General features: G+C 36.9%; 1 protein-coding gene across 3 annotated transcripts in view; it reads left to right on the forward strand.

The window, feature by feature from the left end:
- Positions 1–1,502: 1,502 nt before the first annotated feature.
- Positions 1,503–24,761, forward strand: part of LOC136810992 (transient receptor potential cation channel subfamily M member 1-like) — a 33,081-nt gene continuing 9,822 nt past the window's right edge. Inside the window, exons 1-16 of one of the 3 annotated variants that reach the window (XM_067067600.1) lie at positions 1,503–1,635; positions 6,796–6,884; positions 7,551–7,715; positions 8,091–8,182; positions 9,563–9,638; positions 10,104–10,316; positions 10,733–10,924; positions 11,308–11,578; positions 12,064–12,443; positions 16,360–16,540; positions 16,927–17,009; positions 17,318–17,473; positions 17,958–18,014; positions 18,450–18,572; positions 19,017–19,175; positions 24,260–24,510. In XM_067067600.1, the coding sequence (XP_066923701.1) occupies positions 1,512–1,635; positions 6,796–6,884; positions 7,551–7,715; positions 8,091–8,182; positions 9,563–9,638; positions 10,104–10,316; positions 10,733–10,924; positions 11,308–11,578; positions 12,064–12,443; positions 16,360–16,540; positions 16,927–17,009; positions 17,318–17,473; positions 17,958–18,014; positions 18,450–18,572; positions 19,017–19,175; positions 24,260–24,510 (2,612 nt within the window). In that variant the 5' untranslated portion in view covers positions 1,503–1,511. Of the gene's footprint in view, positions 1,636–6,123; positions 6,265–6,795; positions 6,885–7,550; positions 7,716–8,090; positions 8,183–9,562; positions 9,639–10,103; positions 10,317–10,732; positions 10,925–11,307; positions 11,579–12,063; positions 12,444–16,359; positions 16,541–16,926; positions 17,010–17,317; positions 17,474–17,957; positions 18,015–18,449; positions 18,573–19,016; positions 19,176–24,259; positions 24,511–24,761 lie in introns of those variants that run through there. The other 2 variants (XM_067067602.1, XM_067067601.1) reach the window with 2 other exon arrangements.

Genomic DNA, 24,761 nt, shown 5'->3' on the forward strand with positions numbered 1-24,761 from the left:
GTTCATAGTAAAAAAAAGACATCTACTGGCATTATAAAATTTCATACAAACATAAAGAGGAAGAAAGTTAAGCGAAGATAAACAGTGAAAATAACCCCTTCTCACAGACCTGGTAGGATTTTTTCAGCCGGTGGGGATAAAAATAACGGACTGAAACTGGATGGGAATTGGTATTCCAATATTTTTTATGTCTAGGGATTTCAATTCTTTTGTTTTCAAGTCAGAAAATTCAGTGGGGATGGGGGAAAATAGCATAATGTTTTGCGTGAAGATTGATTTATTTGGTCATTTTCAATGGGAACAAAAATTGGAGGATAAAATCTTCGACCGATTTTTCCAGTGGGAAAAGTTCCCAGTGGGTCTGTGAGAAGGAGGTGTGTGAAACGAAGAGAAAAGAGAGAACATTGTTTGGAGCAACCTGAAAATGTTTTCAGCAGGAAAGGGTATGTGCGTTTTCTTTTGAAAATTACTTACTATACCTTACTAGGCAAGAAAAACTTACGCTTTGACTCAAAAATTCACATATTCCAGGAGAAATCCAACGGCAACGCCCATGCTGAGGATTTTCCTAGACTAGCAAACTAGTCTGTTAATTAATCATGTCAGAGGGCGGGAGCATAAAAGGCGGCGGACTTTTGCTAAAATAGGAGCTGCGTAGGAGAACAAGCAAAAGTTGGCGAGAGAGTGCGAGTGAGCCCTTGCCACCGACAAAATTTCTTCCCACGCTTACCTAACTCCTATGCTCACTTTTCCTGCGTGATACCGCTCCAGCCCGACAGGCGTGCCAGTCTAATATTATCCATTCAGAAGGTGTCTGAAAATCTCGTAAATCTACGGGGCTCAGTTCAATTGTGTATATTCTAGTAGTATCTTCGATCATTTGGGATAAAATTTTCGTTTCTGGACTATTATTATAAGTTCAGCCTCTTTAACTGGAACCTCTATAACTCGAATGTCTCCTTAACTTGAACAAGTGTGCTGGCTCCTTTACTTAACAATGCCTTATATACCTTGCTCCATATGACGAAATGTCATAAATTTATAAACATAAAACTTAGACCAAAGTTGCACATCATTAAAAGGATGATTTTGAGAAAAAAATGTTTCGAAATTTTTCTGACGTCAGCACCTTATTGCTAAATTCTGTACTTTGCTGATTTCTACTGACGTCAACAAGATTTGAAAAAATATTTTATGCAAAAATGATCATTTGGTCCGAATTTATTTTTATACCATCAACCAAACTGGAGTTAAAAACATGCATGTCTGAGTGATAAGATTCTAGTTCCTGGACTAAGATTATACATACATATTTTTACACTTTCTTTTGTGGGACACAACCACAACACATAAATTATGCATTTTCTGCCTATACATAGAATACCTAAAAAATATTCGTCAATTATAATCTCAATTGCTATTCACGATTGACATGGTTTAAATTCAGTTCATTCAGAATATAGCCTGATACAAATCATTTTGCAAATCGGGAAAACATGCTTGAAAACAACATGAGAATGAATGTGCAAAAGAAAGGGAATTTGGATAACACAAGGGGGAAAATGGTGTGCCACAAAAATATCTATTTATTTGAACATAAGGAAATGAAAGAAAATGTTACTACTTCTGAAACAGGTACTTCTCTCTAATAACAACGGGTAGCAATTATAATTTTCAAAGTTAGTTAATTCCATAGAATCATTATGGCAGGGCATGGGCAGGGGTTTTGCTTTACGAATGAAAAAGTAACTCTGGTGATTTCTAGATTCTAAGCCGGCGAATTCTTAGCATTAGCGCAGTGTATTGATTAGCAAAATTATGCACTTGAGGCGGCGAACCGAACTTTCCGGACGGCGAATTTCAATTTTTTTTGTGCCTTGGACCGGCGAATTTCGCCGCTCGCCAGGCCTAAACAAGACCCCTGGTTATGAGCATTCTGATAAACGCGGGACAATCTGACTTATCTGGTCCTGAATTTTCAGCCGTGATATTCATTTCAAGGGAAAATGGTCAGACGATAAAGATTCTTTAATTTCAAAAGAGTCTTTCTCTATAAAAACAAGTGAAGATTCGTTGAGTCTCAGCTGTTCTTCTTCCGGGGGGGGGAGGGGCACTCAAGGTAAACGACCGACCGTGGGGCCATTAAGGATCTTTTTTTCACTGTACTGTAAGAACCAAATGAGCAAAGATGAGAAGAATGCACTCTGAGGGTGTAATATTTAGAAACTCTTTAGAAACTGCACTATAACGGTCCGATTTCTAAGGCCTTCTTTATATTTATTCTTAGGCCGCACGTTCAGTCGTTTTGAATTGATTGCCCCCCCCCCCCGGGTCTCCAATTATTCTTGTCCTGTTCTTTTGAGGTATTTCAGGCTTCGCACACGATTTTGATTAATTTGAATCTGAAATTATTACACTGGGGCGCAAAATTATTAGCAGATCCATATAAAAAAGTCATAAAAAGCTCTGATTGACTGAGACATGCAAAGATTACCTCGTACTTTGGACATTTTGAAAAAAAAATGCTTATGTGTGCAATTTTCAGTCAATCAGAGCTTTACTCTATGTTTTTTCGTGACTCTTTTTCACGAATCTGCTAATAGGAAATTAATGTATTGTTTCACCAACTTATCCAACGAGATGAATCTCGCCGGGTAACTGATACAGGGTGTATGATTTTCAGACAAATATATAATTATTTGGCTATTTTGAGCGGGGTGAATAGATAATGTCATGCATCAAAGTTTAAATATCATGCGTAATTTTTGGACGTCAACTCTTCTACCTTTGACGTATCGCTAAGTAACTAATGTTGACATTCTTTTTCTCAGAAATCATGTAAAATCTTATCTGATGAATCACCAATTTTATTGATTGATTTGATATCAACTTTCAAATCTTGTCAAAATTCAATGCCAAAACAAACATGTAATCTTAGTCTAGCAAGCTAGACGACTAATTCAGTCATAGTAGAAATAGAGCAAAAAGTAATGGAGATAACAATTTTATACTAATTAAATCCCGTAACAATAATCGTATTATCATATAACGTCTATACTACTTACACGCATTATAAACGACACGTCTAATCTTGGTTTTTTTTTGGCTCTTGCTGCTGCACCGTCACCGTATCTTTAAGCTCTGGAGCTAGAGTACCGTCAACGGATCTTGAGACTTGTGAGCTAGAGTACCGTCATGACGAATCTTTAGATTTGAGAGATAGTCATTAAGATTTGCCGTAATAAAATGACGGATCTTTAGGTTTGTGAACTAGAGACCCGTCACTAAGATTTGGCTGTAATAAAATGACGGATCTTTATGTTTGAGAGCTAGAGAACCGTCACTAAGATTAGCTATGAGAAAATGACGGATCTTTCCGTTTGTGGACTACAGAACCGTCACTTGGATTTGCCGTAATAAAATGACGGATCTTTAGGTTTGTGAACTAGAGACCCGTCACTAAGATTTGGCTGTAATAAAATGACGGATCTTTATGTTTGAGAGCTAGAGAACCGTCACTAAGATTAGCTATGAGAAAATGACGGATTTTTAAGTTTGTGGACTGGAGAACCGTCACTTAAGATTTGCCATAATAAAATGACGGATTTTAGGTTTGTGGGCTAGAGAACCGTCAGGAAGATTTGCTGTGATAAATTGACGGATCTTTATGTTTGTGGACTAGAGAACTGTCACTAAGATTAGCTATGAGAAAATGACGGATCTTTATGTTTGTGGACTAGAGAACCGTCACTAAGATTTGCCGTGTAATAAATTGACGGATCTTTATGTTTGTGGACTAGAGAACCGTCACTAAGATTTGTTGTGATAAATTGACGGATCTTTATGTTTGTGGACTAGAGAACCGTCACTAAGATTTGCCGTGCAATAAATTGACGGATCTTTCTTTATGTTTGTGGACTAGAGAACCGTCACTAAGATTTGTTGTGATAAATTGACGGATCTTTATGTTTGTGGACTAGAGAACCCAACCTCGTCCCCATGACGATTTGCTTTTTATATAGGATGTAGCAAATCGCCCCGGCAAACAACATTAGTATTCCCTTTGATCTATTGTTATTCACCGACACGGGAAATTATGACAGAGTCAGCATTTTTTTCTTATGGGCGTCTATATGTAAATCGATGTGAAGTGCTAACTGTCTGCCTGCTAAAAAACAAAACAGCTTTCGAACTTTCAGTCAATGTAATGAAATGTCAAAAATGTTATCTTGTTATTTTTGTACTAAAGACTGGGTAGGTCTTTTTCTTTATAATGTTTGATGGAAAAGGGTCAGCAACTTTGAAAATCAAGTAGCCGTGGTGATTGTGTCATACAACCGGACGGTTCTCTAGTATACAAACCCAAAGATCCGTCATTTTTTCACAGGAAATCTTACTGACGGTTCTCTAGTCCTCAAACCTAAAAAACCTAAATAAAGATCCGTCATTTCATCACGGCAAATCTTAGTGACGGTTCTCTAGTCCGCAACCATGAAGATCCGTCATTTTATTAAAGCTAATCTTAGTGACGGTTCTCTAGCTCTCAAACATAAAGATCCGTCATTTTATTACAGCCAAATGCTAGTGACGGTTCTCTAGTCCACAAACCTAAAGATCCGTCATTTTATTACGGCAAATCCAAGTGACGGTTCTGTAGTCCACAAACGGAAAGATCCGTCATTTTATTACCAGCTAATCTTAGTGACGGTTCTCTAGCTCTCAAACATAAAGATCCGTCATTTTATTACGGCAAATCCAAGTGACGGTTCTGTAGTCCACAAACGGAAAGATCCGTCATTTTACTACCAATTAATCTTAGTGACGGTTCTCTAGCTCTCAAACATAAAGATCCGTCAATTTAATACGGCAAATCCTAGTGACGGTTCTGTAGTCTACAAACAGAAAGATCCGTCATTTTACGGCAAATCTCTAACCTCTAAAGATCCGTTATATTTTTATGACGGTACTCTAGCTCACAAGTCTAAAGATCCGTTGACGGTTCTTTAGCTCCAGAGCTTTAAGATACGGTGACGGCCCTCTAGACACTCCGTTTTTTTTTCTCGTAAATAAGTATAATCTTATTTAATGAATAGCTTATTTCACATCCAAACTTTCACAAAGAATATTGACAAGTTATCGTACGGTGCCGGTGGTACTAAGTAACGTATGAGCGACTTATCAGCTGAAGAATTACGACGAAGAGTAAATAACCAAATATTTACCGACTTTTCTAAAGAGACTGCAAGTTCAAGTGGTATGAAAGTAGTTCAATTTTGATTGCTTTCATAAGAAAACGGAAAACCGTTTTGAAGAAATGTGCTGTACTTTCGTTGTACCTTTCGAAGAATTAGAAATAAAATCTAGATTGCTGAAATTCGTTTTCTTTGTGACTGAGTTCTCACAAAATATCTACATATCAGTAGATTCGTCACGAGGATGAAAGTCATTATTTATAGCTCTCTAATTAGTTCGTAGATTACTCTCTTTATTAGTTTTAGATTCCTAGCTAGACGAGATAATTTTGTTGGGTAATTATCGTCGATTAATTAGTTGTATACGTGTAATTCAAACAGGTAGTGTGATTAGACATCACTTCTTGCATTTTCGCTTATTATTGTCATAATACATATTTGTAAATTGATTTCTTTTCTTAACGGCATGTATAAAACATCAGATAAGCTTTGTGGGGATGTAGCCTGGATGTCCATGCTTATTTTTCGTTGATTTTGATTTTTCTGGTGTTTAACGTCTAGCATACCTAGATGTTTGTGAACCAGGGGGTCGTTGAATTCTTAATTGAGCGCAATTACTTGGTTTTAGGAAGGCTAGTGAAGGTTTAAACCAGAAACATCCAAAATAATCAGTTAGTTCACGGCCTTGATAATTTAGGCTAACTGTACACGTTTTTTTTATAACAACATCTAAAATTGAAATTTTTTGAACCCTTCGGATGCTCTTAACTTTTTTGGCTTTAAGCATAGAAATGTTCTTAATATGTTCTTATTTTCTTATTTCATGACCATTTTCACGCATTTTCCTAAAAAATTGGGTGTTTTCGAGTCCTCCAAGCCCTAAAATGTTCTTTCTTAGCATTTTGGCCATCGAAGCCTTATGTTCTTGCATAGTTTGCTCTTATAAAAAAACGTATATTGGAGTATCATTTTCAAGTTAGAAATCTATAAGTAAAAATGGTAGCTGATGAAGATGCGAAGGCACAAGAAACAAGGTTACTTCATCATGATGGGAAAACAGAAGGTAAATAAGGTAATTGCAATGATTGGAGCGTCATTGCTTTCTAGAATCTGCAAGAAAGGGAGGCCTGATAATTCAGCCGGCACACAACGTTGTTTCAAAGTTTATCTAACGTTATATATGGACGTTGTGAAAATTAGACGGACGTTGAAACAACGTTTTGTGCCAGCTCCGCAAAAGGTGTGGTATCAAACCTTTAAGCGTCCAAATTACGGAATTTCGGTGTTTTGACAAAAGACTTACATTGAATAGAAATTTTTGATGATGGAATGAATGCTGGATTTTCAACTAAAAAAAACTTGAAGGCCACTCCCCTCTCAGCCATGTGCATAATTTTTTGGTCTAGAGATTAGATTATCTTATAAGTAGAAGGCTCTCAAAAAGCCGTTATTCATCACATTATAACCACTATATAAGAGGGACGGAAAGGAAGTAAACGCTTGAGCGGCCCAAACTAGGAGCGCGTTCGCACGTGCGCTTATTGGCGCAAAACAAAATCATCAGAATGGAAAACTTTGACATGACATTTTTCTTTCAATACAGGTTACAAAGGTTTTGAAATGACGGAAAAGACGAAGAAAAACGAACCACATGATGGGATGATATACGGGGGTGAAAATCGAGCGCTTTTCGTAAGTTAACACGTGATAAAAAAATCTATACACTAAACTCTATTATTAGTTATTTCAATATCCACAAATGCAAAGTTTGAAAACAGGCTATAAAGATAAACCCATCGGCTTTCGCTATTCCGGAATGTGATTTTATCCTCCCCTTCGTGTCTAGGAGTTTATATTTTCCGCTCAATGGAGGGTAGGGCCCCCTTAAAAAACTGAAAAGTTAAGAGAGGTTAGTAAAACTTTGCAAAAATTCAGGAATGTCTAATAAAAGTGAAAAGCGAAAATGAAAGGAATCCCTCTCAAATACCAAACCTCAAAGAATTTTCTAAAACACTCTGGAATCTCGGTAAAAATTATGGGTTTGACCTTCCATTTCTTTTCTGGACCCATTCAGACATCAATTGTTTTAAGAGGTTATTTTTCTATAAGATGCTAAATGTGATGCTAAAAGGCCCCCCTAAGTAATTCAAAATTAATCAAACTTAGACATCAATAGAATAAAGTAACCCCCTTTGTTCTTAGAAATAGTGGTCGTGATTCTACTTTGCGTTTTCAAATTATGCTGGATGAACAAAAATCTCCAAATTTCTCTGTAATAAGCCTCCCGAAAAGGCTAATTTGAAAATTTATTGGCGGCGGTAAAGATTTTCAGTTAACCGAACTTAAATTTTTTTCTAGACACCGTCTAGCAATGACAACACACCGCCTTCTGTCAAATCACAAAAAGTCGAAACTCTTGGTGAAAGCCCTCTCCCAGACGTGAATATTAAACAATCGTCAAACACAAGCAGTACCAGCAATGACCAACTGAACGATTCAAATTCAGTACAAAATAAAAAATACGTGAGTTTGTTCATCCAAAGAAATTAATGAACCATCAACGGGTGAAAGAAAATTTGGGCGTTACCCCCCCCCCCCCCCCCGATAAAAGCCGTTCACTCAAATTACAATTTACCTTAATGAAAAATCTGCTATTTTAATACACGCTTTTCTTATAAGAATAACTTCTAGGTGAGATTTCGGACTTAGAACAATAGGCCTATTGTTTAGAAAAATAGAAAAATAAGGATAATGCTCACCCTCAGCCAAAGTACACTATTCTTATGAAAAAAGCGTGCATTTGATCTTTGAAACAGTGGTCAAAGGAAGAGGATTAAGTTCTTCTCTATATTCAAAGCTCTATAGCTCTATGTGATAACTTCAAAAATATATTTTCAGGAGAATCCCTCACCACACTTACCGTTCAAGATTTATAACGTACAAGCTGAACGACAAAGACACGAACAAAATGATTCGACTGATTCCAATAGGTAAGAAATAATTCCTTTCCGGAGCTCTTTTTTCCTTAAATACTGGCTCCATAGCTGTAGCACGTGATACCCTCGACTGACCCCCTAGTTTTCTAGTCTTCCGTTTTGTCATCCCACTAGAATCTTGTGGTTGAAATTGGTCCCAATGAAATTTATTACGAAGAAGCCACACACTCCAGCAAAGATTTTCTAAATTAGATACAACCCAACAGAAATTTTAAATTAAAGAAAACTGGAAATTTCTTGTCAAAAGCTCTTATAGTTTCTGAGTGAGTTCCGGAAGGGAATCGAACTGTGATTTATCAGATCGGTCTGCAATGTATCCAATACCCCTGAAATTTTTTTGTCTCTATTAGTTGACAAATGAGCCTCCAGGAAAGACTATTGGGTCTAATGCAATATATGTTAATATATGAATTTAGCCAAATTTACATTCTGGTCTGTAAAACCAACCACACAGGTGGCCGAACCAAAATTTTGCAAATCATCTCTAATTATCCGTCATATCTAGTCACTGGCCAAAATCCCAAGATCGTAGTACTTGTCAGTCTTAAGATCACCCCAAAAATGCTAAAAAATAGATTGGTTCAATTGAAGAAGCTAAGAACAAAAATACATCACATTCTGAATAAAATGATGTTTCAAACAAAAGTTACCATGACAACAATTAAATCGGAATGATTTTTTCTAATTATTGTTTTGATTTCTATGTGAAATTCAAAATGGCGCCTTTTGCCTGGTTATCGTAAAGCCTTGATTTTTATGAGAAGTAATATCCTTTTCAACTGGGCGTGATAGCAATAGTATGTCGATTAAAATACTGTAAGAATATTCTTTGATGAGTACTAGTACACATGTTTTTTATGAGACCCAATTTCCGGGTCAGGGTTGCGGGGTTGCTTAGCATTCTAGCCCATTTTCTGAAAAAGTTGCTGATATTATACCATACTTATGCTTATTGGCCAAGGGCTATTGTTTTCCATGGTTAGATTATCTAAAAAGCTTTGACTTTACGAAATGAAAAAATATTTGCAAATCTGAGCCCTCGAGCCTTAGTAGTTTAGAAAAGAAATTTGTATTGTCCTGAAATATTCTAGCAGGCTAGACGACTAATTCTAACATAGTAGAAACAAACCAAAAAGTAATGGAGGGAATTATTTTATTAGTTTTATACAAACTAAATCCCGTAACAATAATCGTATTCTCATATAACGCCTATACTACTGTATAACACGCATTATAAACGACTTCAGTCTAGTCCTGAAATTATTTGTGTCGTAGCTTAAAACATTAAAATCTATCTTGGAACGATGGAACCAAAAAATCTGTTTCTAAAATCCTGAAGAGCTTATAGTTAGTAATGCTTTCTTTTGTTTTCAGTAAAGACCCGGAGAAAAACACGGACGCTTACGGGCATGTGGTTTTCGTTGGAGGAGAGCAAACACTCTACGCAAAGGTTAGTAAAAGGGTGCACAGTGAGTATTTAAATAAGAGAGAAAGAAAAAGGAATACATACGTATAGTTGCTTTTTTATGGGAAATGAAGCCACTTGATTCCCAACAAAAACACGTGATCCGCAAACCAGGTTGAAAGTAAGATCTATCGCCAACCATCAATCTAGAAGCATGAACATTTTTAAGGCTGCGCTTTTTCTCGCTTAAGAGATTGAAGTTGCCTATCTTGTTTGAGGCAGACAACTAAAGCAACAGTAAGTGAAACGAGTTGCTAACCAGTTAAACTTGACTGAGGTTGAGAGTAATGAAAATTAATAAAACTTTATAAATTTTAATAGCTGATGAGAGATACCCATTATGTCGGATAAACAACTGTGTTTTTAATGTCCAACCTTAATACTACCTTATGACCTATATACTTAAAACTTCGAAGATGAGTTTGGGAGACCTGTATTGTTATTCTTTAGTACTTGAGGCTTCGTGACGACACCGACTTTAACAAAGACACTGGTTTCTTCGAAGAAAACCTACAACAGATTGGGCAAAAATTGAAGAATATTTTGGACATTGATAAGACACCGAGGTTGATCGTCTCCATCAATGGTGGGTTCTTGGAAGATGAGTTTGAACCAGCAGAAATCAACCAAAAAGAAAAGAACTTCCAAAATGATCTCAATAAGGTTGGAATATATTTCTGAGCACTTTATTCTTTTTCCTCAGGAGACTAAACAATTACACACCCCTGTCTCACAACCCCGGTGCAGTTTTTCCATCAGTGGCGATGAAAATTTGAATCGAAATCTCAATAGGGATAGAAATTCCATGGTCCATGTCCAAAGTTCGTAGTATGAATGGTTTTGGAGTTTTGGAGTGCACTCTTTTCCATTGAATTTCTAGTGGGGATAAAATCAATATCAATTTCCCAAATGGGCTGATGAACTTGTAGGGTATTTTACACCGGTGACGAAGTTAAATATTTCCAAAGTTATCAAAGATATTCGTTTTGGAGAGGCCTCTTTGTCCCCCCAAGAGGCTCGAAGGGTTTTAATGTGATGAAAATCTGGAAGTTTGTTCAAAATTCTTTTCTTTTTTCAAGTTCTGCAAAACGGTTGCTGAAAGTAAGAAGGAGACATTGTTTATCACTGGAGGTATGGACACAAAAATTATAGAAATGATGGACGAAGCCATGAAAGCTCATAAAAACCAAAGCATCAATACAATTGGTATCATGAAATGGAACGATGTTCATCAAAATGATAAATTAACACAAAAGAACAAACGAATTCTGGTAAGATATGCTTTTCAGGTCCGAAAAGATCAGCAAAACCTCCTAAAGTCCTGGTAAATAACAAATACTGTACAATCCCTCAACGGCTTAAAGAGCTATTCCATGTCGAGGAGGTGTGATGTAGGGTAGTCTAAAAAATAAATATTAAAATCCAGGATGTCAGTAAAATGAGGGGGAAAATCCAGGGTGGTCCAAAAATGAGGAAAAAAATTCAAGTAGATTCTGAAAGTTCGAAAAAAACCAGGGGATCACCTTTCCTAAAAAAACCTCCTCAACATAGGGATACAATTCTTTTCTGAAACAGCCCAATGTTAGAACAAAAGAAAATAACAGAAAGTGTAAAATGTTTTTCATCACTTTATATCCTCTCTCCATTACACTAGGTTCCAAAATATCCTCCAGAAAGTGACGACGATGATTCAGATTTCGAAGATTTTGAAGAAAGAGCCTCAGTTGTTGATGAAAGCAATAATTTCATCACAAGCGTCAGAAAAGAAGGAATACTCCGGACCCATCATTTGAACAAAAGTCATTCACACTTTTTGTTTGTCGATACTATAGACCCAAACCATGACTCTGTACACAAGTTTAGAAACAGTTTCGAGGACTACTTGATAAAGCCACAAAGAAAGGCATCAAACAAAAAGGAAAACGGTATATTACTAACCCTTTCATTGATCTTTGTCGAAGTTAACCGTAATTTAACTATCCACGAACCATGTTCCCAATACCTAGATTTTCGCAATCTCTAAGCTGTCTACATTTTCGGAATATATTCTCATAATGAATGTGTGATTATTATATAATAAACCTAGAATATCAATCCTTAATGGCATGGTCGGCTTTGAAAAGGTGATTGAAAATGAATTAAGAAATACTTTTCTTGGAAAATAGCACCTTCAAGCTGTCAAACAAATCCCTGTCACTGTTTGAGAATCAACAAGAGAAAGGTCAAGGGAAAAATCCAGGGAAAAGAATACCACCTTTGGGTAAACAGCTAAGGAAATGGAGCTCGCGGGTTAGCATATGCTGCCATACTTTTTACTTTGTCTTATTTAGACGGGAAAGCCTCTTTATATATTTTACTGAGAGGAAAGTCCCTCTGGGACGGAAGAACTTATAACTGCTTATTTTCATAGCATACAATGAAGACAGCAGCGAGGATGTTCCATCAGTGCAAATTCTGCTGAACGGTGGCATTCGATCTATGAATCTTATGAAAAGAACATTGAATTGGGACAATCTAGATCAAGCACCATTGATGCCAATCATCTTTGTTAAAGATTCTGGAAGATTGAGCACGTGTTTATCACTAGCCTGGAAAATAAGTACGACAAAAGGCGAGAATGAATGGACTGCAGAAAACAATAAAGAATTGGAAGACTTAATTGGGAAACAATTCGTAAACCACAAGTCAAGTGCATTCGTCGGTGCTATTGAAGACTACACTGACGAAGAAAGAAAAGCGATTTTCAAATTTGTCAAATCATGTTCCACACTTCCTAAACTTAAAAAATTCGTAAGTACATGCTTAACCAATACCCCTAACAGCGAAGTCAGGTTAATACCCCTGAAGCATCGAAGGATTTCTCTTGTCGTAAAAAATTCAAGATATCATTACATTGATCTTTTGATGTAATTCATCCATCCATCAGCTGCCCCCTCCCCTCCGAGTCGCTGGGTGTTAGCTATGCTAGCGAATATCAACACACCTTGGGCATCATTATGCGCAAGGTTGTTGATATAGCTATCAGGTCCTAGAGACAATTTGATCTAGGGAATATATTGGATAGAGTATATCGGAGTTCATAGAGTAAAGACATAAGAAAACCGTAGTTACAAATTCTTACATTTATCACACCCCCAGAACAACACTTTGTTAGCTCACAAGGCTAACAAATGGAGGTTCTACCGAGATCGTAATGATTCGGAAGTTGTTGTGTTGTTCTGGGGATGCGATACGAGAGTGAGTTAGCTTGAGAGCTATAAAGATGAACAAAACAGTGTTGAACATTTGCATAAAATATTTTAGCATGAACATTTGAGATGTTTCATGGTTGGAATGGTCAAATGATACATTGAGTTGAAATGGCCATTCGAAGTTTCTTGAATTAAAAAGTTTCTTGAAATTGACTTATTGATTGATATTGTTATGGTATGGATATGATTTGGTGAAATCATTTGTTGTCCTGAGCAGGACTATAAAATGTTCTGGGGCTCCCTTGAGCAAGGACAGTACCCCAAAGCTCCCCTTTGTCAGGGTCGCGACGAAGTTAATTAGCGTATAATGGCAATTACAAGAGGTACGTGTGTACGAATTTTTGTGATTTGCGGGTATTTATGAGAAAATACGAATGTTGTGACTTGCAAATATTTATGGTGGAAATATGAATCAAGAGTAAAATAAAATCATGATGTGGTTCGCGAACATTAGTCCGAACATTAAGAATTGTGGTGCAGTACGAGCAATTTGGAGATTAAAGATTTAAGGCGCAATACAAGTAAAGAATAGAAATAAAATGTCATAGAGTACGTATCATGAGTAATATAGCCGAAGGAAGGCGAGTAGCAATACACAGATGAATATGTTCCTGATGAGAAAGACAACGGTGTATTTGCTTAACGTAAGCACACATTGAAATAGTAATCCAGCAAGATTACACATTTAAACGTAAACACGCTTTGGGGAGGCATCAAATGGAAATGAAGTATTAAACAAATAGAGGCACCAAAGATTATGTACCGTATGGGAAAGAGAAATCCCAGAAAGATGTAAAGGAAAAACTTTCGAAATCAGCAAAAGGCTAAGATGCTAAAATAAAATTCAATGTAAAAAAAAAGGGATGAGAAATATTATACGCAAAATTAGAAAAAAATTAAAATAAAATTAGAAGATTTAAATTAAAATCAATGAATCAAGCATGAACACATGCTGAATGTGAGGAAGCAGTTAAGCGAATAACTTGACTAAATTTAAAATCTCATCACAGAAGATGAAAAAAGTTGTTTATCAAGCTGAAAAGTTTTGAAAACAAATCAAACAAACGGAATATTGTCTAGATGTTTCGAGAAATTGTACCCAAGATGAGGTAAACATAAACAATGGAGAAATTATCTCAACATAGATTAGATAACAAAGTAATTGTTTCTAAACAAATATACAGATTCAAACAAACAGCCGCTTTCAAACAAGCATTCAATCATACAAGCAGTGATATCTGTACCAGAAAAGTGTGCCAGACGAAGCAGATTACTCAGCAGAAGAAAAAAGCGAGTCAAAAACAAGCTTATCTTCAATCGAAGAAAACGAAGAAGCTAAAAAGGAACAGTCAAACACACCGTTATCAATAGAAGAATGGTTAAAATGTCCTGAAAGACATAGTTTGGTGGTCAAAAATGTCCGAAGTGAAGGAACGCATGGTTTCACTGAGAAAACAGAATAACATAACAAAACATTATGAAGAAGCTGCCCATGGTTACGTCGCAGTAAAAACGATTGCATCGACAGAAGAATGCTAAGTTGATCCATGGTTGTAAAACGCAGAGAAACGCAGTAATAGCTTTCCAAAATAATTATGCGTTATCAGATTCTTAAAAGTAAGGTGAATCATGCGGAACTCGACAAAAGACTCGACAAGAGAAATCTGAACTATCTTCATCAAGAAACTAAAGCATCAAAATTCTGATAAGAACAAAGATAAGAAGTACTATTATGAGCATATGAACAATGAAGAGAGGCATAGGTTATAGCAGGAAACTTAAAGTGCAAAACGAAAGACTTCAAGCCAAGATTGAACACTTTCGTGAGAAAATGAGTTTCACTAATATGTGAGTAAGTTTACTTGGAAATAATTGCGCAGTTTATTACATAACATATTGCAACTGTTAGATGTCAGAAGAGATGATGAAGTCTTTCTGACACTATGGTTCAATTAACATTTTATTATATCACTAGAAATAAATATTTTATTATTTAAGGCTGTGAACCGTTAGGGTACCAGTAAAAAGAAATTGTTTAATTTAAGAGATTATTTTACAAAATTTGTAGTATTTTATTAGGAGAAAATGTGGAACATTTTTTATTTCAACGGGGCTGTTAGCTATGCTAGCGAATATCAACACACCTTGGGCATCATTATGCGCAAGGTTGTTGATATAGCTATCAGGTCCTAGAGACAATTTGATCTAGGGAATATATTGGATAGAGTATATCGGAGTTCATAGAGTAAAGACATAAGAAAACCGTAGTTACAAATTCTTACATTTATCACACCCCCAGAACAACACTTTGTTAGCTCACAAGGCTAACACTGGGCCTTCATACCATACTGCTTCGGTTTCTTTTGTTTCATTTTATTAGATCCCAATATACGACTTCAGTCGAGACGGTATATGCGGGCCCTACAGGTACCTACGGGTACCTTTTCCAAAGATGTTTAAAATGCACTGTAAGAGTCGGAAAAGCTAGAGATGCACTGTAAGGGTAGAAGTTTCAGAAAATTCTTGAAAAATCTAGATATTCTGCCCAAAAATGCTATAATGTTTTGCACGAAAAGGGTTGAAAATCTGGAGGAAAATTCGATCTAAGGGTATGATTTTCACCGATTTTTACTGCACTGCAAAGATGCAATTTTAAAAACCAATTTTTGGCCCGCACACGCCGTCAACAATATGTAATTGAATGTTTGCAATGCATACACAACGTGTACTGATTGTTAAAAGGCGCCCATTCTTCCAAAATGAGCTTGATGACAAAGCACTACCGTGAAAAGCACAGGTCAAAATCATATATTGACGCTGTGCCGACGAATTGAGATTCTATTCATCGCGCAATCAACGAAGACAAAATTAACCATGACGACCATCCAAGATCTTGGATGAAGTTCAAAGTTGATATTTTTATTCCCATCGTTGAAAACACAACTAAACAATGTCATCGGTGCTTTTTACAAAGAGTCAGTGATAGAGAATCATAACATAAAGTCTGTCTGTTATTTCGATTCAATTAAAAGTGACATTTCCATAATTAATTAGTTTAGTAAGTACTGTTATACATTTGGGGATCATGGTAAAAGATTTCTTTCGAAATAAACTTAATTCAATTACACTTGGAGGTTCCTGGGGAATTCGTAAATAGTAAACTGCATATTGATACAGTCTGCTAGACATTAATAAGGTAATATTTGCTCTTCATCTTTGATTCTTTCTACAGTGATTAGATTGACACATGCGCGATAAAATTTCTATTATTGGTCTTCAGAGGTTAATATATTCTTTGAAAACTTAACCTCTGATACTCAGGGTAACAAAGCGCTGCTTCTTCAAAAAACGGATATACCGAACCACGGACAGCGATATGCTAATGAAAGACCCGATGCTAGGCCAATATATTGTTTGGACAAATCAATTTATTCCAATTTTTCCAAATGTTTTAGATATTTGAGTACGATACAACAATGAATTTTCCTGGCGATATGAAGGAAAATGAAAGAACACTCCAAGCAGCAGCACGAAAAGTCTCCAGAATAAGTTTGCCAGAGATCAAGCAGTTTGGACATCTTCAAAATGTCATTGTGAACGCTTTATTGAAATTTCATAAACGAAAGAAGAAAGAAGGTATAGCTTTTTTATTATAATTAAAGAGCCGAATTTCCGAAATTTTGCAGCTTAGTGCAGCTCAGTGTTTTGTAAGAAATAGAAGAACCGGTATAGAAAATTACATGCAAGCGTAGCTCACTCGCGTAGCTTAAATTTGGATTAGCTGAAAAACTGTTATCTTCGGGACGTAAAGCAAGAAAAGAAGCAATAAAGATCTCCGCTATCATCTAGAATGCTTTTTAAAGGAACTTCATTATAATTTTGAGAGTGGAAAGATAAGGTTTTTACTTGAAAGGCGTCAACGTTAACTCCAATGATGGTGGACGGAATATAATCAGAGATTCCTGCCACCCTTCTCCCCTACGATATTAAAAAGAGTATCTTCAATTAATTCTATCCTTTAGATGAAGACAGAGATCGTTCTTACTACAAGTTGATGATGGTTTGGGATACATTTGATACTTTCAAAACAAAAGTTGATGAGTTGGTGAGATTAATTTCCCAGCTGGCACACAACGTTGTTTCAACGTTCACTAACGTTATGTGGACGTTGTGAACGTTAGATAAACGTTGAAACAATTTAAATTTTGAAGTTTTTAACTACCCCCCCCCCCCCGGACACTATATCCTCCAGCCCCCATGTGCGAGCATTTTCTGGAAGAAACCAATGCCTGAAATTTCATCTCCATCGGTAAACAATTATGAATTTTCCTCAGCCGTTGTATCAACGTTACCCCCAATGATTAAGAAATCTCTTCTAATGATCATTCTTTATCATTCATATATTTTTTTTAGTTTGAAGACAAAGAGAAGAATCTGACCCTTATAACAAATATCATGCACTCGGCTTTGAAAACGGAGAGACCAAAATTCTTCCAATATTTACTTTCTAAGGATTACGAAATTCAAGATCTTCTTGATTGGAAAGAAATTGCTAAGCTTTATTGTGAAGTAAGAAATTTAAAAATATCTCGAATTTAAATCATTTTGACTCGAGGATTACCTACAGTGCAGTCTCCATAACTCAAACACGCACGGGAACACAAATTGTCCAAGTTAAGGAAATTTAGAGTTATGGAATAAAGTTTTAAGGCATTTTTAACTGAAAGGACCGTGAAACTTGTTTGAGTTAAGGAGACGTTCGAGTTAGAGTTAGATGATTTGAGTTATAGAGGTTCGAGTTAAAAAGAATCAACTGTATTTATATCCCCGTGTCGCAGATCCCGGTAACATCCTGGTGGAAAACTATCCACTACAATCCACTGGGAACCACTGGGAAAGTGTGCTTATATCATAATCCTATCCCATAATATGAAATTAAACGGAACAAATTACACTCCTAAACCATTAACACTGATGTTTTTGAGCTGGAAACCGAAGATTTTCTATTCCCATTTAGGATTTTGATCCAGATTGTTTTGATTTCATCTTTAAGGTTCTATCAAATCCCGAAGAAGATCTGTTGGCACCCTTCAAATTTTATCAAGGAAAGGTATTGTTATGTTGTACTTAGTTTTTTTCAATTTCAAAGATGAAAAATCGAAAACTTTGAAAAGTTAATCAAGGGTAAAACTTGATTTATAAAATTCTAGATCCATACTTGGAAACATTTAATATCTTAAATAAAAAATAGCCTGGCCCATTATAATTCGATCCAATTAACTGGGGTAATTCAAGACCATTATATGGACCTATAGAATAGCCACTGACGAAGCGTGGATAAAAAAATTCTTGCACCGATCATCTTTGGTACACGGGAAGAGATTCAAACGATTTTGTAAAGCAATCATAAGGGCAAGATTTTATCAGAAAAATACAGCGAAATCTTTTCGTAAATACGTAAGTGAAGAGAATTTCCTATTCCACGACAAAGTTTTCACTTTTAGAAATTTCCGCCATAACTAAATGAAAATTCCTTTCCTCACAGTACAAGAATTTTTTGATTCGATGGACGAACAAATTTATTCGGAAATGTACTGAAGGTAGTGGTGGGATCATCAACTTCAAAGATGCTTTGCAGAATATACACTTTTTTGAAAAACAGTTAAAGGTTTGTCGTCTATTTTTTCAACTTAAAAAAGGACTCATTTTAAGTGGATAGACGATATCGACATTCCGTGAATTTATTTTTGTGCGTTGCATTATTCGGTCCAAAATTTCAAATCATCAGGGATTTATATCCCATTAAAAACAACAACAGGGATCTTCTAAAGCCATTTTGCCTTGCCCTCACCATTGATATTGCTTGATTATTCGCAGTTGATTAATAAGTAGTCTGTACACAGACCCAATATTTATGGCTAATTTCAAAATTCATTGCCGTAGAGGGTACTAAGAAATGATAAACGTGTGAGACACTCTGGTATTGAGTAGTTACTTACCCAGCTGGCACACAACGTTGTTTCAACGTTCATTTAACGTTATATGGACGTTGTGAACATTAGACAAACGTTGTGTAACAGCTGGGTAGACATTATCTCCATTAACGTTTCAGGAGAAAAGCAAGAAAGCTTCAGAGTGGAGAAAAGAGAAGCATTTTTATGATGAAGTAGACAAAGTGATGGAACATATCAAATCATTGATCAACGATCTGAGCACCGTCAAAATATGTCGCTATAAATCCATTGCAGAAAGAATTCGGAAAGAAAATATGGTAAGTAACTATCCCTTTTGTTTCTTTTCCCCTCCAGCCCCGAATATGACCATTTTTTTCTCAAGATGTTACAGTTTGGCATCACTTCGGTATGGTTTTGTTACGGATAAGGAGTGCTCATATATTGGAACCACTAGGTCTTTATACCATTATATATAGATTTTTGACTATTTTAAACGGAAATCTCATTCATATCCATCATAATGAAGAGAATTCTTCGGAGCAGTCGCACAGTCACACCTTCACCATTGCAATCACCATCATCATTGGAAGAATTGAGTGCAAGCTCACAAGATCTGGAGACTTGTACACCATCACGATGTATCACCGACAGGAAAAAAGATCGACTCAAATGCACCGAGTGCGAGAGAAGTGTTCACTATTCGTGTTCTGAACTTCCTCCATACTACATCCAGCTGATTGTTGGAAAGACGAAAGGAATAAAGTTCATTTGCGTGAACTGCGTGACTATGACCAAGAATATTGGTGCATATACTTCCCCAAACCAAAAGGTGAAATCTCTGCAGAGGGACGTGGCAAATTGTGAAAACATTATCAAGGTCAAAGCTGAGAAAGAAGCAGAGCTTCTGAAGAAGTTCAAAGCAGACAAAATTGCGGCCGATGCCAGAGAAAAAGAACTCGCTGACCTCAAAAAGAAACTGGACAACAATCCAGCACTCCACACTTTGGAATACGTTGAACAAAAGATTGAAACCAACATGGAGAAATTCAAGCACAGCATGCAAGAACTTATCAAAACAGAAATGAAGACATTGTCGGAAAAGTCTTACGCTGACGCTACAAAGACCTCTGAGGTATCTGCCAAGCAAACAACTATCAGAGAAGCTATTAGGGATGCATGGCGTGTAGAAGAAGCAGAAGAAAATGACAAAATCAAAAGATCTCGCAACGTCGTCATCCATGGCTTAGCAGAACAAGAACAAGAAGATGACAGTTCATGGGCCGAAGGTCTTGTTAAAGACACTCACACACGCGGTACTATCAAACGTGTCAGTCGCCTCGGAAAACCATCCCAGGAAAAGAAGCGCCCTTTATTAATCTGTCTATCTAGCGAAAAGGAAAAATTTTCACTTCTCGGAAACCTTCCTTCTCTCAAGGGCATCCAAAAATACAAGACAACGAGTATAACTGAAGATCTAACACCAGATGAAAGAAAGAACGTAAGGGAACTATCGTTCAAAGCTAAAACTAGAAATGAGAATGATAACTCTGATATCTATAAATGGAGAGTTCGAGGGGACTCAAAAAACGGATTCGACATCATCAAGGTCAAAATCAGATCCCAAACAAAGAAGACAGACACGAAGAATGTAGTATTCACCAAGAATCTTACTCAAACGAAAACAATCGGAGAACAATAATTCAAGAAAACCATAACGTAAATCAAGTAGATGATGTTGAAATAAAGATCAACGAAATCAGGATCTTTTATTGCAACGCCGACACGCTAACACCTGAGAAGAAGCGACAACTGGTGCTCGATGTAGAGAAACATCATCCCCCACATCATTGCGATATGTGAGGTGAAACCAAAGCACGGTGGACTGCGAGAGCTACACGAACACGAGCTTAAACATTATAAATGTGTCAGTCATACGAACATGACCACTGGCATCGGTCGCGGGATAATTTTATTCTTGCTCATTCATCGATCAAACATTTGGTCACCGATGTCAACCAATCAATGAACCAAGTCAATTTCAATGAAGTATCTACAATCGAAATTCGTCTATCCGGAAACGATCTCCTGGTCTTCTCCTGTATCTATCGCTCCCCTACGAACAATGACACGTCAGCTGAAAATAACAACAAGTTGAATCATCTAATCAAAGATATCGCATCAAACAACAAATACTCTCATAAATGCTTTGTCGGGGACTTTAACTTCCCAACAATCAATTGGAAAAATTGGACGACGCCACATCTCGAGGAAAGTAAAGAAGAAAGATTTCTTGATGCCCTTCGCGACTCCTTTCTCCACCAAAGTGTAGAAGAACCAACCAGATGCCGTGGGACTGACGACCCATCTTTAGTCGATCTCATTCTAACAGGTGAAGCTAACCAAGCTCTATGTCTAGAGTATCTCAGTCCTTTGTGTTTAAGCGATCATAGTTGCTTGACCTTCAGTATCAAATGTGATGCTGTATTGAAACCTAAATCAGAAAGATACAAGTACGAGGACGCAGACTTTGAAGCAATGAAACAAGATCTCAACTCTGATGATTGGTACAAGCAATTCCCGGAGATGGCTAATTCTAAGTCAACCGAGGAGCTTTGGCAGCTTTTCCGAAAGAAGATTTTGGATATACGAAACCGTTTTGTACCCATAAAGATCATCGGTGGTCAAAACTGGAAGAAGAAAGGTAAAATACCTATTGGAGTTCAACTTCGGAAAGAAATAGCAGAGAAGAGACGCCTCCATCGGAAATGGATGAAATCATCGCCCGAAGAAAAAGAATACAATCGAGCAAAATACACCCCTGTAAGAAACAGAGTGAGCAAATTGATGAGACAAGCTCACAGGAACTACGAACAACGAATTTGTGATAACGCAAAGACCAAACCGAAGATCTTCTGGTCACATGTGCGTAACAAGATGAAATCTTCTAGTACAGTTTCATCACTACTTGAATCACCAAATGTCAAAACCTCGTTAAAGCATGAAGATCACGAAAAAGCTAATATACTTCAACGACAGTTCTGCAGTGTATTCACAAAAGAAGCAGTAGGTGAGCTTCCTGCATTTGAAAAGAGAACTGACTCATCCATCGGAGATATTCATATCTCTGAGGAGATGGTACAGAATCAATTGAAAGAGCTCAACCATAATAAGTCATTCGGTCCAGACGAAATACACCCTAGGATACTAGCGGAATTATCTGACTATCTGTCTCTACCCTTGGCTGTAATCATGAACAAATCTTTAGTTGAAGGCTCATTACCACAAGATTGGAAGGTGGCACATGTCACACCTATCTACAAAAACAAGGGACCTCAGAATTTGGCAGTCAATTATCGACCTGTTAGTTTGACATCGGTAGTGTGCAAATTAATGGAATCAATACTGAGGAAACACATCATGAAGCACCTTTCTGATCATAATCTTTTATCGAACAAACAATATGGCTTCATTAACAACCGTTCAACCGTGACACAGCTTTTGTACTATCTGGATAAATGTTATGAGAGCATCTCTAAAGGAAACGTTGTTGATAGTGTCTACTTCGATTTTGCGAAGGCTTTCGACACTGTACCCCACCGTCGACTATGCAAGAAACTATCAGCATATGGCATCAACGGTTCAATCTTAAAATGGATAACGTCATTTCTAACAGGTCGAACTCAATCAGTAAAAGTGAACCAGTCCTTCTCGACTACAGACCCTGTAGTGAGTGGTATTCCACAGGGTAGTGTACTGGGACCAATACTGTTCGTGCTATACATCAATGATCTTCCTGAAAAGGTCATCTCATTGATCCTACTGTTTGCTGATGATACCAAAATCTTCAAAGAAGTCAATTGCGTCGAAGACTCTGTTTCCCTTCAGAATGATATAGACACACTTGTAGAATGGTCGAAAGACTGGCTATTACAATTCCATCCTGAAAAGTGTCACGTTCTGACGCTAGGAAAGTTTGGAAACATCAAACATGCTCATCCATATTCCCTAGATGGACGCCAATTGGAACACGTCTTTGAAGAAAAAGATCTTGGAATCCTCATTGACTCAGAACTTACATTTGAAGAACACATTGCAAAGCAAGTCAAAAAAGCAAACGCGATACTTGGCATAATCAACCGAGGATTTGTAAATATGAGTACAAGTACATTTAAAACATTGTATTGTGCGTTTGTTCGCCCGCATCTGGAGTACGCTCAGTCAGTATGGTCTCCGTTTCTACGTAAACACGTAAATCTGATTGAAGGAGTACAAAGACGGGCAACAAAACTTGTTCAAAATGTCGTAATATGTCTTATGAAGAACGACTGCGTGAATTAGATCTTCCTACGCTCGAGTTTAGAAGACACTTTTGTGACATGGTCCAACTTTACAAGCACATCAACTATTACGAAAAAGATACCATCCCAAACAAGATAGCCCGTCGAACGCGACCAAACAGAAGGCACAACTTTGAGATGATTCCAAACTTTGGAAGCGATGGACTCCGTGGTGTACAAACGAATTCCTTCTTTTATCGAACTATACCAACCTGGAATAAATTGCCAAAAGATGTCGCTGAGGCAAAGACAGTCAAAGTCTTCAAAGAAAGACTCAACACTGCATGGAGTAAACACCCGAAAAGATTCAACACAAGACAATTGTAAAATACGTATAATCACGATCAGTTCCAGAGGCCCTCGTGCGCCTAGAACTTTGTTACATTATAATAATAATAATATATCCCTGGACCAAGTTTCTCAATCACGACAAAGCAAAATCTTTGATCGGAGTTTTTTGAAAAGTGGTGCCCTAACGGCGGCACTATTCAATAGCGGTACCAATTCCAAAAAAAAAGCGATCAAAGATGGCGGATATAGATTGGTCCAGGGATATTTAAAGGTCAGTGAGTCAGTGATTGGAACGCGTTTCGGATAAGGAAACAGAACAGCGTAATTGTTTCGATCCGTTTTTCTTTGTGACTTCCTCTTTTTTAACGTTTCAAATTTTGGTACAGTGTTTTGAGACCGCTTCTTTTTTAACTGTCTGAACATAGTCGTGTTTTTTTTCTCCACAAATTATGAATCAAACAACGTCTTTGCACCTGTCTTAGAGCGATTACCAGTTGGTTAACATCTGAAATTGTTTTCTAATGAGATGAAACGCTTGAAACACAAGAATTTGGTCTGACTTTCAAAATGAATTAACGCATTATCATTCTTGATATGCGTAAGTCATTTTATTCTAGCGGAAACACCCGAACAAATCCGGGATTTGACCCCTCTCTGTTACTAAAAATAGAAACACGGAGGTCAAAACCCAGCTTTTTTTGGGTGTTTCCGTTGAAAATATGACGTCAGTTTGACCTACCCATATCAAAAATTAATAAAAAATCTTAATTTAGGATAACGAAAAATCCGAGTATCAGAAGATAGCATACGATCCTAAGAAAGAATTCAAACCGTACAAAGAACTCTACATTTGGTCTATCCTATGTAACAAACCTAAAATAGCAGATTATTTGAAACGGCGTGGTGAAAATCCTATTGCAAAACTTTTGGTTGGTTGCAAACTGTACCAGAATATTAAACACTTATACAAGACGAAAGTTGACAAAAACCGGGCAATCGTCCGACAACTAGACAGCATTATCAGGTGACTTGTTGTGTCTTTATGTTTTGTGTCTTTATGTTTTGTTTTTAGCTAGTGGTCATTACCGTAAGTTGGTTTAACGCAGCCTCGTCCCCGTGTATCCCAGGCGTTATTTACATTACTGATGGACGCAGGAGATTTATCTGGCGCTATCCATAAACTACGAATAACAAGAAGGTCGGAATCGCCGGTTTTTCTCTGGCCGCTAAGTAAAAGAAAAATTCCTACCTTCCTGTTATGTCCATCTCTAGAAA

The sequence above is a fragment of the Clytia hemisphaerica genome, unplaced genomic scaffold (assembly GCF_902728285.1).
Source record: "Clytia hemisphaerica strain Z4C2 unplaced genomic scaffold, Clytia hemisphaerica genome assembly, whole genome shotgun sequence".
Taxonomy (NCBI): Eukaryota; Metazoa; Cnidaria; class Hydrozoa; order Leptothecata; family Clytiidae; genus Clytia; species Clytia hemisphaerica.